Below are 14165 nucleotides of genomic sequence, written 5' to 3' on the forward strand. Positions count from 1 at the left end.
AGTGATCCTCTTTATCTTCGATTGCTAAGATCAGAAGAAAGTTGGGAGTTATTAGATAAAAGGGTATTCGGAGAAGAATGTTGCCCTGATGAACTAAAGGATGTTGGAGAAAAGATAGCTCGAAAGTGTGATGGGCTTCCTTTAGTACTTGATCTAATCGGTGGAGTCATTTCAAGGAAGGAAAAGAAAGAGGCTTTGTGGCTTGAAGTTCTGAATAATTTGAGTTCCTTTATTTTTAAGGATGAAGAGGAAGTGGTGAAGGTTATACAATTAAGTTATGACCATTTGTTAGATCACGTAAAGCCATGTTTTGTTTGCCTTGCAATTTATCCAAAGGACAAATGCTTAAGTATCTCTCATTTGAAAGATTTGTGGATTTCTCAAGGATTTGTGCAGCAGATTTCGATGAGAAGTGCAGAAGAAGTAGTGGATGAGTTAATTCCAGTAGCTTGGTAATACCTTTCGATAATTCTATTTGCAAAATTCATGATCTTGTGCATGACTTTTGTTATATAAAATATAGAAAGGAAAAGTTGTTTGACTTCATAGGTGGTTCAAACGATTGGTCTTCTTCTGGTATGATGGCACGAGAATTACCATTCGTTATGATCAACGTCTCTTTGATTTGGATGAAGGACAAACAAAAGGGGAAGATAACAAATCATTGGTATGTTGCATAACTATTTTTTTTTATTCACATAATTAATATATTCTTGTAAGTATGTTGCTTTATGTAACTTAGATGGTGAATATAAAATTTATAACCTATAAGAATCGATGATTTAATCTTTCTGGTACAAGTTAAATTCTATGTACTAGATCATCTGCTATGGTTGATAAATGTAAGGGCAATAATATAATCAAACCTTGTATTAGATCATGAGAATCGGACCTTGGTGGCCTAAGTACAACATGTTCGGAATGGCTTAAGAATAGGGGTGACAAATGGGCGGGTTGGGTAAAATTTGGGCGGGTTGAAAATGGGTAATAATTCAACCCGCCCATATTTGATATGAGTAAAAATGGATTGGGTAATAAATGGGTTGGGTAAAATACTAGTTTACCCATATTTACTCATATTTTCATGAATAAATAGTACTTTGCTTAAAAATTCAACATGGAGAAAATATTTTAGTCTTTTTTTAGATGAAAAATTCAACATGGGAGCATTTAGAAGGGCAGTCCGATGCACTAAATTCTCGTTATGAGTAGGATTTGTGGAAGGGTTGGACCACAAGTTGTGGAAATAGCCTCTCACAAAGGTCTTGTACAAATAACTAATACATGTATAAATTATGAGAGAATCTATATATTAATTTATGAATGACATAAGAGAATAACTAATATATGAATAAATATACCCTTTATAACTAATACCATAAAATAGTAAGTAGATTCCCTCATAAGCAATAAATTCGTACATTGCTAATACTTGAATAAATTTAACTAGCTGCCAAACGACCCCCAAATGTATCAACACAAAAAAAAGGGGATAGTTTTAGGAACCTCCCTCTAAGTTTTAAGTTTTTGCATGGATTGCCCCCATCTTTGGATGGTCTTCAATTTTGCGGGCCAAAGTACCCTTAATTATCACCTAATTTCATAAGATATAAGTTTAGATAACGCAAAGCATAAGTTTGAAGAATTTTTACCTTGTCCGATAAAAGTTATGTAGGAATAAGTTATGCCTTTTAAGGCATAAGTTTTATAGGAACTACATTATGCCTTATTATGGTACGAAAGTATAAAATTTCGCATTGCGATTTTATTTTTATTTCAGCTGGTTTTTTTGTTACTTGAACTAGTTTGATCCCCCAAATTTGTAACAATTTGATGATTTCAAAAGGGTCCTGCTGAGGAGGATATCGAAGTGGTTGGTTTTGATAAGCCTGCAGAAGATGTTATAAAGCGACTCGGTGAAGGATCCAAGGATCTTGATGTTATACCTATTGTGGGAATGCCAGGCCTTGGAAAGACCACACTGTCAAGAAAAGTTTACAATGATTCTTCCCTTGATTTTCATTTTTACAAGAGAATGTGGATTTATGTTGGGACATCAAAGAAACCAAAGGATATTCTTGTTGAGATTGTGAATGAAGTCGCGCCAAGCAATAGTAAAGAACTAATTAAAGACAAGGATGAGGACCAATTAGCTCATATCATACGTGATTTTCTTGTTGAAAGAGGTAAATATCTCATTGTCTTGGATGATGTGTGGGACACACAAGTTGTAGATTTTGTCAAGAAAGCTTTCCCAAACAACAAATCCCAGCCCCGAGGGGACAGAATCATGTTGACAACTCGCCAACAACGTGTGGCTGAAGCTGTCAGCGCTCGTCCTCACTAATCTACTTGTGGAGGTTATTCCTGTTGAACTGGAGGTTATGCACATATGTTGTACAAATTTGAAAGGTTCAAAGTCGGAAGAAGTTGAACGTTTCATCAAGCAGCTCGTAGAAGCCTCTCCGGACATTCTTAGAGAATCTCTGATTCATCTACAAGAGCACATGGTTATTAATGCTGTTACTCCTAGCGCTTCAACGTGTAACTTTCATGTCATGATAGAGTTCCTATTGATTATTCTTACTGATGTGCCCAAGGACGTTATTCGTCATGAAAAATTGTTTGTTCTCTTGGCACGTGTTATAGAACTTACCAAGGAGGTATTCGTTCTTGTTCGCAACTTAGAAGAGAATATGAATGAAGCAAGTGATGCAAATCTAAACTTGCTGGAAAATATTGAACTCCTGAAGGTGGATATCAAGAATGATTACTTAAAAGCCCGTGCAGACTCATCTCAGCTCCCCTTCCCCATGAGTGATGGATCCCTCTTCATGACTCTTCTACTCATAAACTTGAATGACTTGGCCAATTCCAATGCGTCTTCAGTTGCTTTGATAAAAGAAGAATTAAGCAGGTGCAAGAAGACCTGGAAATCATAAGATCGTTCTTCGGGTATGTTGAGCAAGATTTGCATAGAGATCTTTGGACTTGTGTTCTAGATGTGGCATATGAGGTGGAACATGCCATTAACTCAATTCTTGCCCGAGATCATGGTCTATTGCAGCTTATCTTCATACTTCCTGATACTGTAGAAAAGATCAAGCTTGTCAAAAGAGAGGTACAAGATAAGATCCCCAAGAGCAGAGGAATTATTGTTGCAAACGCTCCCAATAAGCCGGTTATAAGAAACTCATCGAGTACAGTTGGTAAAATAATCGTAGGTTTTGAGGAGGAGACAGAGTGGATAATTAGGAAACTCACCAGCGGACCAGCTGAGATAGATGTCATTTCCATAGTCGGCATGCCAGGGATTGGAAAAACTACTTTGGCTTACAGAGTGTATAATGATAAGTCCATTGTTGATCATTTCGATGTTTGTGCTTGGTGCACAGTCGACCAGGAACGTAATAAGAAAAAGTTGTTGCAGAAAATTTTCAATGAAGTTATTGGTTTGAAAGAACGATTCAATGAGGATCATGACATAGATGATGACGTTGCTGATAAGCTGCGGAAACAACTATTTGGAAAACGGTACCTTATTGTCTTGGATGACATGTGGGATACTACAACATTGGATGAGCTAACAAGACCTTTTCCTGAATTACGGAAAGGAAGCAGAGTGATTTTAACAAGTCGAATAAAGGAAGTGGCTTTGCATGGAAAATGCCATAGTGATCCTCTTTATCTTCGATTGCTAAGATCAGAAGAAAGTTGGGAGTTATTAGAGAAAAGGGTATTCGGAGAAGAACGTTGCCCTGATGAACTAAAGGATGTTGGAGAAAAGATAGCTCGAAAGTGTGATGGGCTTCCTTTAGTACTTGATCTAATCGGTGGAGTCATTTCACGGAAGGAAAAGAAAGAGGCTTTGTGGCTTGAAGTTCTGAATAATTTGAGTTCCTTTATTTTAAGGATGAAGAGGAAGTGGTGAAGGTTATACAATTAAGTTATGACCATTTGTCAGATCACGTAAAGCCGTGTTTTGTTTGCCTTGCAAGTTATCCAAAGGACAAACGTTTAATGATCTCTCATTTGAAAGATTTGTGGATTTCTGAAGGATTTGTGCAGCAGATTTCGATGAGAAGTGCAGAAGAAGTAGTGGATGAGTTAATTTCAAGTAGCTTGGTAATACCTCTCGATGATTTGAGTTGCCAAATGCATGATCTTGTGCATGACTTTTGTTATATAAAATCTAGAAAGGAAAAGATGTTTGACTTCATAGGAGGTTCAAACGCTTCGTCTTCTTCTGGTATGATGGCACGAGGAATTACCAATCGTTTCTTTGATTTGGATGAAAATTTTGTGGTGTTTAATCCAGAAAAGAAGAATCCTTATGTTAAACACCTCCTCACTCTGAAGGTCTATAAGCGTCGTCTTCCCCACAAGAGTCACCTAAAACACTTGAGGCTTCTCAAAAGTTTGGATTTGTACGGCGTAACATTGACAGATTATTTGCTGAATGAAATCGGTATGCTCATTCATTTGAAGTACTTAGAAATTCAGACTCAGGCTGACACTCTCCCTCCGTCATTTTCAAACCTCTGCAATCTAGAAACTCTGGTGGTGGAAGGCCCGGAGGGATCACACATGTTGCTAGACTACCCAACCTTCAAGTACTAGATCTAGAAAACACAATCATCGAGGAGGGGAAAGAGTGGAACATGGAAGATGTCACTTTCCAGAATCTCAAATCTCTAGAATTGTTTATGGTGGAATTTTCTGAATGGCAGGTTGATGCAGAGAAATCCTTTCCCATGCTCGAGGAACTAAGTATATATTATTGTGATGAGCTTATGGAGATCCCAGATAGTTTTGGAGATATTGCGTCATTAGAGCTTATCAGAGTATATGACAGCCATCAGCTTAGAGAGTCGGCTATCAATATTAAGGAATATGTTGAAGAAATCACTGGAGAAGACAAGCTTGAGGTAGACTTCTGTTAATAATTGTTTATCAAGTATAAACAGTGCTAGCTATCAGCACTTGTGTTCTTTATTATAACGGATGAGATATTGTATGCGTGCTTGCTTTTCATTACTATGTATTAGTTGTAATCTACAAACCATTATTAGCCCATCTTGACTAATAGGACATGATTGAGCAACGACCCATTGATTCAGTCCATTCTGACCCATCCAAATTTTGTCCAAACCGTTCATCTATCACCTCTAGACATGACTAATAATGTTTTTTCAAAGAAGTGTAAGTTCCAGATATGGCAACTGAAGAACCAAAAACCAAAATCATCCCAATAAACACAAACTTCCCAAAATATGAAGGCTTCTTGATCTTGAGGTAGCATAGGCATGGTAACAATATCGACACGGTAACCCCCAAAAGAGCGCCCGTAAATGTCATGACATATCCAAAGAATGGAATGGTTAACGCCACAATGACAATGCTGATGACTAAAAATGTTCTGATGAAGTAGCTTACGATAAATTTACTCTTTCGTAAAGGTAATTTATCTTCAATAGTTGTTGCAATTGGAGAGACAACAAGAGCATACTTTGTTATTGGATTAACGAGTGTCGTATATATCGCGATTTTTGAACTAATTTTCCCGGTAGGGAGATTTAATGTTATTTGTGACATTAAATTTTGTCCATACATTAAGTACCCCATAGTTGCCATTGATCCATAGGTTATGGTGCTTAATATAAAGCACACAAATAAAACCTGTTTGACAAAAAAGAAAAAAAAAGGATTTTAGTTATATATACAATGATCAAATAAAATATGTTTAGGTGTAATATGACATGTAGGCTGTAGCAAAGGTATTTATAATTTAGTATGAGAAAATATGAAATGTCATTTTTTTTTATAATTAGACATAGACATATGATTATTTTTAGATTGAAATGTCATCTGCCAGCTTCATATTCAATCAAATATTGAACAAAAATATTTTATTTATAAATTGAAAAGTTCTTGAATCTCACGCTAAGTTTCTGTTCCGTATATTTTTGTGTCTTTCTGTATGTTTTTGTATTGTTTTGTCTAGTTCTGTGGTTGGAGTATTTCTCTCCAACTTCCAAGTGTTGAAGCACTTTCTATGAGGCGTGGGAGTAATACTTCCTCCATCTCATTTTTTGACGTACTTTTATATAATTTTTAATTTGTCGTCCCAAAAGAGATGTCATTGATTTTTCTATAACAGAAAAATAACATAACTTTAAATTTCCTTTTACGCCCTTCATGAAACGATATACAACCACAACTTTCAAAAAAAATATTTCCTCTTTCTTAAGATTTATTTCTAGTCAAAAAGTAGGCATAATACATAAATATGCCCTTTAACTTGGCTTCAAATCACATTTAGGCCCTTCAACTTTCGGTGTGCACAAATAGACACTTAAATATTTATAAAGTTGAACAAATAGACACACTTGTCTTACATGGCATCCTACATGTCATTTTTTTATCCTACATGGTATCCTACATGTATAATGCCATGTAGGACTCATGTATCTACTTGTTCAACTTTATACAAGTTTAAATGTCTACTTGTGCATACCCAAAATTGAAGGACATAAACGTAAAATGAGGCCAAGTTAAAGGGCACATTTATGTATTATGCCCAAAAAGTACCACGTAAACTGAAACTAAAGTAATACATGTTTATCAATAAGATATTATCACCTTGGGAAATTGGCTCCTATCCTTCATGGAATTGCATATTGTTGGGAAAACAGCATGACCACAATAACAAAATGTATACATACTTATTGCACTTATCAATCCATCCCATCTCCAAATCACACCTTTTTCTTCAAATCCAATACCATCAATTGCACCAACCCAAAATATTGAAAAAACTAATTGAAGCCAAAACTCCACCAATAGAAACATAAGCCAATAAACCTAAACTTTTCAACCATGTTGTTGGCAATATTATAATAGCAACTAATAAAACAAAAACTTCCCTTCCAACAATTTTAACACAACCAACATGAATTTTTGCATTTGGGAATAATTTTTGCAAATTGTCACCTTCTAATATGAGGAATTCAATTGCAACAAAGTATAATTCAAGATAAATTCTTTGTAAATATCTCTAAAACCTATAGCGACATTGAATCTAATGGCAATTAATAAATGTTGATAAAAAATATTATCACTCTTTGTTAATGTATATATTTATTACCGCTAAAAGATATTTTTTATTTCGATCGTTAAGGAAGACAAGGTTCTTCTAATTCTAGGATACCTATACAAAATATACCTATTACTCTCTTTTATTATTTTCTTTTCTTTATTTTTCATTATGTAATTTTCTATTAATTGTTTTTACTTTTCGACTTTTGTACTGAAACATTTAAATCTAATATGTAAAGAAAAGTTATCTACGTTTTTCATTAAAATAATAACTCAATTTGCACATGCATACACTTACTACTATAATTTTAAAAAATAGTTTGCATCCATTAAAAATGTCCTTTAGAATCAAACCTCATTTATACTAAATTAAAGTCTCAATTTATATGGAATTTTTTTCTGTTAATTTTGGAATATATCAATCCACACGTTTTTGCACGAATCTTTATTATAATGAGTATCTTATAGTACTACAATGCTAAACTTTTAATTAATAATAAACAAGAATGGATTCAATCTAGTACAAAAATTAAAATATTATTTTATATAAAGCAATTTGTTGGACATGAAACTTGACTCTGGCTCTTCCTCTTTATTAAGAAACGTTAATTGGATATGAAATTTTATTTATTTAGGGGTTTTGGTAATAGTTCGGCTTGAAGTTTTTTTTTAAATGGATTAATTAATCGATAACCCGTCGAAAATTACAATAAATTATATTTATACATTCACTATATAAAGTTCTTAACTTAGAGTTTAGTTTCATACTTTATTTCTAACTATCTTAAACTCTCGATTACTCTACAATGTGTCAGTGTTTATACTTTTGAGAAAGATGCAAAATTTGTCAACTCATGTGCATGGTTCATTTGGTTTATTATCTTATGTATAAGTTATTTTCATTGATTTTTTTTGCCAAATCTTAACGGTTAAACTAATAACTAATCAATAACTGATAAATTGATACCTGATAAGTTAATATCTTAATGGTTCTATGATGATTTCGCATATTTACAAATCGATAAATCAAATTAAAATTTTAAAAACCGAACCGAACCGATCAGTATACATCCTAGATTAATCAACTTGTGGAGCTAAATGTCGATTCAGAAACAACAATAGACGCAAAAAGGGCAACAAGTCACCAGCCAAAAGTTCCAATAATTCTTCCTTTTATAATAATTTGTAGAGAATGCAAGTTTTTCCTTTAACTATAATGTCTTACTATAGGATTGATTTAGTGGACATTTTTAGTTTTTGTTTTTTTATTGGTGTTCGATACACGTATTAAAGTTCTGATTAATTGATTCGACCTGCATAAGATTTTCATTTCAAGAAGGCATAATACATAAATGAACTGATTTTGTATTATATTATATAGAATATATTGTGTCATGTAAGATGTGTGTTTACTTAGCTTGTTCAACGTTATATAAGTTTAATTGTTTATTTATGCATATCTAAATTAAAGGGGAAATTATAAATATCAACTGAAATCATCTTAAAATGTGAATCCAAAAGTACGATTTTGGAGAATGGAAAATCCACATATAGATTCTTTGTGCACTTATTTTCAAGAATCAACAAATGGACAAAGATTAATCCAAAATTAATTTCTCTTTTGATATCCAGTGTTCATATTGGAGTCCATTAAATTTGAATTTCGACAATTTTGTATGATATATTTCGAAAATGACTCTCCCAACAAAATTGTTTTTATTCCTACAAGTACAAACCATACATGAGTCTGATAATCTCAACTATCTCACCATCATCCATATTGATCATCACGAGGTTAACTATGAAGAGATCTAGGATATGTTTGGATATGTGATACGGAGTCAATTGATGATTTGTTTCAGATTTAAATTTTCATGATTTAAAAGCATGATGGTGTCCAAAGTGGCATGTTCCTATGATGACCTCAAGTTAATACTACAATGAAAGATTGGATTCATAGTAAAAAATTTATTAGATTTCTTAGTGTGTGTATATACAAAACTACTATGTATCCCATAGTTTCTTATTCTTCTATATGAACATTGATTGTTGGTGAACTTGCCAAATTTCTTCTCTGTTCAGTTTTATGTTCTTTTTTCCAGAATTGATGCTGAATACTGCATCACAAAATATCATTTGTGTCAAGTTCACATTTTCTTTTATCCTGATCTTCCTAGTGATATGTGGGACAAACATCGTTATAAGTTGTCCAACTGTTATCTTACTCTTCCACAAGTTGAACTAGTCCAATAATCTATCTAGAAACGTTTAAGTTCCATTTCAGGTTCTTCAATCTGCATCTTATCTTGGTAAGTATTTCTTTATCCTTAATCAAAGGTCTCGAGTTCAAAGTTTTGAGTTATGAAGTCACCTTTGGTAGAGAATACTTTACCTTCCAAAAGTGGGATTTTTCTGTGTGAATTTGAATTAATTGGATCCCAAAACAAATATTGAACGTCAAATGTCAAATACTAAGCAATAATAAAAAGAACAGAATGGAAGAGAAGTGCTTTCACCAAAATATCATTTTTTACCTAGGCTATTTATGCTATCAAATAAGGTAAATACGGATTGTTATGGTATAGTGGATAGAGCTACTTCTTTAATTAGAGTTCTCAAGTTCTGAATGAGGTCCTATTCAGCGCAAATTCAAATTAGTCGGACTACAATACGAACATCAAACAGCGGGTTGAAAGCTAAAAAAAAGTCTAAAAATTAGGACTAAGAAATTCAAAATTTTGATTTTAGATCATACATTCAAATTCTAGGTAGGATTCACATCAATCACATGGTTGCATGCGTATCCCACTCCAAATGATATATTGTTTAAATTTTATATTATTAGTAGTTAATAATGGAGAACACTTCTAGATACTTTCAATTTTCAACCAAGAGACAAAAAGTAAAAATAAGTTTATTAAAGAAAAGGGGGCGGCTAGGAGAATATATTGTGTGCAATATTAAATTTGCTGTTGCACTTGGGAGAATGTGGAAACCATAATGTTATTTCAACCAAATCCTAATACTTAGATCTAAAAAAAATTTAGGGAAAAGTGATTCCTAAATTCAAACCTAATATTAGTCGCGAAATCAAAATTTACACTAAAAATATGAAAAATTATTTTCATATATTCAATATAATTTTTCAACGAAAGAGATCTGGATGACCTTTGCATCTATCTAGCTCCTTACCTACCGTAACATTATTCAAATTAATCACCTTATTTCCTCTTTCTATGAGCATGTGTTCGACTTTTTCGTATTATTATGTCCACTTGTTGTCAACTTTATGTTATTTTTTCATCCACTTGTTATTAAATATTTTCTAAAACAGTACCACCATCCTATTTTATGTGCATAAATAAATAGAAGAACTACTAGCTTAATTGGTTTGTACAACACAAAAGATTCATAGTAGCTAGAGAAAAGAAACGAATACGATTAGATATCGCGAAAATGACTAGAGGGTATGTGATTCTCATGTTCTTGATGGCTGCAGTTGTCATCTGCAGCCATCAGCAAGCGGTGGCGAAAAATATCGTCACCTATTCGCAGTCGCGCTTTAGCGCGACCACTAGTTGCAGCGATAGTGATAAGGGGAAAATAAAAAAGTGCATGACACAAACAGTCTCTATAGATAAATGTTGCCCCTTATTTAAGAGGACAATTGGTGCTAATTGTAAGTGTTACAATTATGCTGAGGATTTGGATAATCAAGCTTTAATTACTCTTCAGAGCTATTGTGATGTCAATAATCCATGTAAAAGTGTTCAAGTAAGTTCTTCCTTCTTTGTCTTACAAATAGAAAAACAATGTGTATAGCACAAATAAACAGCTTGTAAGAGAAGTTATTGCTAGAACCTAACAAAGCGAAAATAGAAGTTATTGCTAGAACCTAACAAAGCATTTTGTAAAAAATGTAACAGAAAGTGGTAGCTGATGGGAGTAGGACTGGCACAGTGGAAGCGGTGGCGACCATTTCTGCCAGCCCAAGCCCCCGGGTGCACCCTCAGGCGCAGACGAAATGCAGTGCCGCTGATAAAGCAAAGGTTAAAACTTGCATGACGAAAACAAGCTCCATAGATGCATGCTGCCCAACATTCAGAAGCATACTAGGCAAGAGCTGCCCTTGCTATAATTATGCCATGAAATTAGACAATCAAGCTTTGATTACTCTTGAAGCTTATTGTGATGTTAACAATCCTTGTAACAAAGTGCAAGTAAGTTCTCTTCTTTCCCCAAAAGTACTCTTTTTCAAAAGCATTTTCGAGAAAATACACTTAAGATTTTAGAAGTTTGGCCAAACAGAGGAACAAATCACTTTTCCCTACAACTAATTTTGCGCTTTCTCACCTACCAAGATCCTACCTTGTACTTTATGCATTGAAGAACTAAGTAGAAGTAGTTTTTAAGTTCCCTTTCCCTAAAAAAAGAAGTATATATTTAAATTTACTCCACTAGATAACTAAAAAAGCAATCCAGCGTACAAAACATCTCATGTTAACAGGATTTGGAGAATGGTCACACCCTATAGATAGTCTAAACTCTACTAGATAACTATTTGAAGATTTTTCCACAATTTGATTGGCAATTTTTTCTTTCTTTCAAGTGAGTTCCAACATTTCCAAAAAATTCTCATCTTTTTTCCGATTTTTAAGAGATGACAAACAATGTGTATAGCACAAATAAACAGCTTGTAAGATCACATTTGACTCACTTGTACCTAGTGCCATCTGTTTCTAGCAAATTTATTCGAACCTAATTCTTCTAAAACTTATTATTTCAATCAACAGCCTCTTACTAGGTGATACTAAAAGATGAGTTGGACCTTTTCTTTTATTTGTTTATCTCTATTCTGTTTGAATTCGTTGTAAGACTCATAATGATCAACTTTACAAAGATCTCATTTAGTTTCAGAAGCTCATAGCATTGAAGCCCAATTTTAAGTGCCTAATTGATCTGTGGTTAAATTTGATACTTTCAGGTGATATGAATCGAGCTAGCCAGGATGGAGATGGAAGAAAATATTTATTATAATGAATGTTTATTTCCTAGTTCTGTATGAGTTGAACCACTCCTATTTTTATCTAAGACTTTGAGCAATAACTTAGCTTCCTTTTGCATTACATATATTCTTGTAGCAAACTTTTGGACTAAATATGTATGTCATATATTCTCCACCACGGAGGCCACTCCCACCTTGTTCCTAATTTTAAGTTTTTGACCGTCAAAAAAAGTTATGGTAACATTTCAACTGAAAGTATTACATCAGACCAAGTGCAGCCTTAATAGTTAATACAGACCTCTCAGCTCAAATTTAGTTGATCTGCTCTATTTTTTAAGTTGAATCGGAATTTACTTATCGTGTTTCCAGAAATAGCAGTACAACAATTTCCTCATGCTATTAATGTACTAGCTTGACTTTGTAAGGTTATCATGAAAATTGAAAATCTAAATTGTTTCACATAAACACTTACCCAGACTCTCTTTTCTTAATTTTCTTGTCAAGAGGGCCATTTATTTACGAAAGGCTGAGCTACTCTTCTGCAGAAAATAATTGAACATAGAAAAACATATTAACTTCACAATGCAAATCAAAACTTCAAGACACTACTGGAAAATTAAAAAACTGACCCCGAAGAAAGAGAAAGATCTTAACGTTATATCTGAGAAACTTACTGCATTCTTTTTAGCACCAGGGCCATTTTGCATCCCTCCAAGTGAAGCCATGATGTCTTGAAGTTGAGTGATCTGCAGGATTGGAACAGTGTTCTCCAGCCTGTTGATTGTTCTGTGTCTCAAATACAAACGCCGGACAACATTGAAGCTTCTCATCAGATAGTATGGCCTCTTCTCTGTATCTAGGATTGTAGTACCTTGGATGTTGCAAGAAAGGAACACCCTTCCACCAAAGCTTAAGAGCCTGAGATATATATAGTGAAAAGGAGAAAGGGAATGAATGCCATTCCTATACAAATTGTAACGAAAATAACTTAAAAGGCAGTAATGAAGTAAATAATCATATTGAAATAACAACAAGAGCGAGTGATTCTTAGTGATTGCAGCGAGCTAATTGATAGCCAACAGTAGTAACGAGAAATGTATGAACAATGATGGAGCTACAGTATCTACAAAACAAAGTGTCAATGTGTATCAACGTGTTAAAAAGGTGATATTTATATATAATCTAACTGTAACCGACTCCTAGATCTCCTCCTGCACCTCTCGGGGATAAGACAGTGGTTGTTGGATGTGATAAAATGAATATTCAGAGTTTGGCTGGCGTTGGGAAGGTGAATTGTCTGGCCTCTTGGACCTCTCAGACAGGTTAAAAGATCTTAGGTCTTTGGCCAAGTTGGCACCAGCTGACTCGGGGTTGACTATGGGTTCCTTCTGCGCTTGCCACGTGTTGGGTCAAAGAGTCTTCATCCCGGTACATTTATTACCAATACATTAATAAACATGATTCATGAGAGAAAACTAAAAGCAAGAAATTCAAGTTTTGGAGATCTTCTAATTAATTTGGAGGAGCAGGAAAACCTAATACGAGGCAGAAACTTGTCATTTAGGAGTAAAAAGAGCGAGCATACAACAGAGATTCAACCAAGAAAGTCATTGCCCATTGAACTAAGATGCATTAACAGATGCTTATTGAAACTATCGCAAGATATTCAGTTATCAACAATGAATTTATTTCCAGTCTAAAGGGGTTACCTGCCAATATATCCCTAAAGCAATCTTGTGAGGCATTAGCCAGAAGAATAAATCTAGATCAGTATGTGTGGAGGATGATACTCTTTTGGCCATCAATGAAGCTGAGAAATATTCACCATGTTTCGGATGATTTACTGAAATTGTTACAAATAGATTATCCGTAGGTGTATTTGTTTTCATGGTCCAGTTTCCTAGCATATCCTGCAATCAACTCCACAAAGCTACTAATGAAATATCAACGACTAAGTTAAATCCAAAAATAAGATGAAATAGGAATTTTAATGAAGAGTCTTTAACATAGGAAAATCCAATCTATCTGTAACTTATATTATATGGAGAATGACTTGTTCCTT

The 14165-nt window shown here is 34.0% G+C and overlaps 1 protein-coding gene, 1 long non-coding RNA gene and 1 pseudogene across 2 annotated transcripts; 2 read left to right on the forward strand and 1 right to left on the reverse strand.

Moving 5' to 3' along the window:
* The window catches only part of LOC102594449 (putative late blight resistance protein homolog R1A-10), a 14038-nt pseudogene extending 8970 nt beyond the window's left edge, over positions 1-5068 (forward strand).
* Positions 5069-10465: 5397 nt separating this feature from the next.
* Positions 10466-12296, forward strand: LOC102594119 (uncharacterized). Its single transcript, XM_006367830.2, has 3 exons — positions 10466-10872; positions 11025-11318; positions 12083-12296. Exons 1-3 carry the CDS (start codon positions 10555-10557, stop codon positions 12089-12091), a joined length of 621 nt encoding a protein of 206 aa, XP_006367892.1. The 5' UTR covers positions 10466-10554; the 3' UTR covers positions 12092-12296.
* Positions 12297-12376: 80 nt separating this feature from the next.
* Positions 12377-13973, reverse strand: LOC107059259 (uncharacterized). Its single transcript, XR_001472564.1, has 3 exons — positions 13813-13973; positions 12778-13021; positions 12377-12642 (listed from the first exon to the last, which is right to left on the reverse strand). It is a non-coding gene; the product is annotated as an uncharacterized lncRNA (long non-coding RNA).
* Positions 13974-14165: the final 192 nt, after the last annotated feature.

This window comes from Solanum tuberosum, unplaced genomic scaffold (genome assembly GCF_000226075.1).
Source record: "Solanum tuberosum cultivar DM 1-3 516 R44 unplaced genomic scaffold, SolTub_3.0 scf01059, whole genome shotgun sequence".
Lineage (NCBI taxonomy): Eukaryota > Viridiplantae > Streptophyta > Magnoliopsida > Solanales > Solanaceae > Solanum > Solanum tuberosum.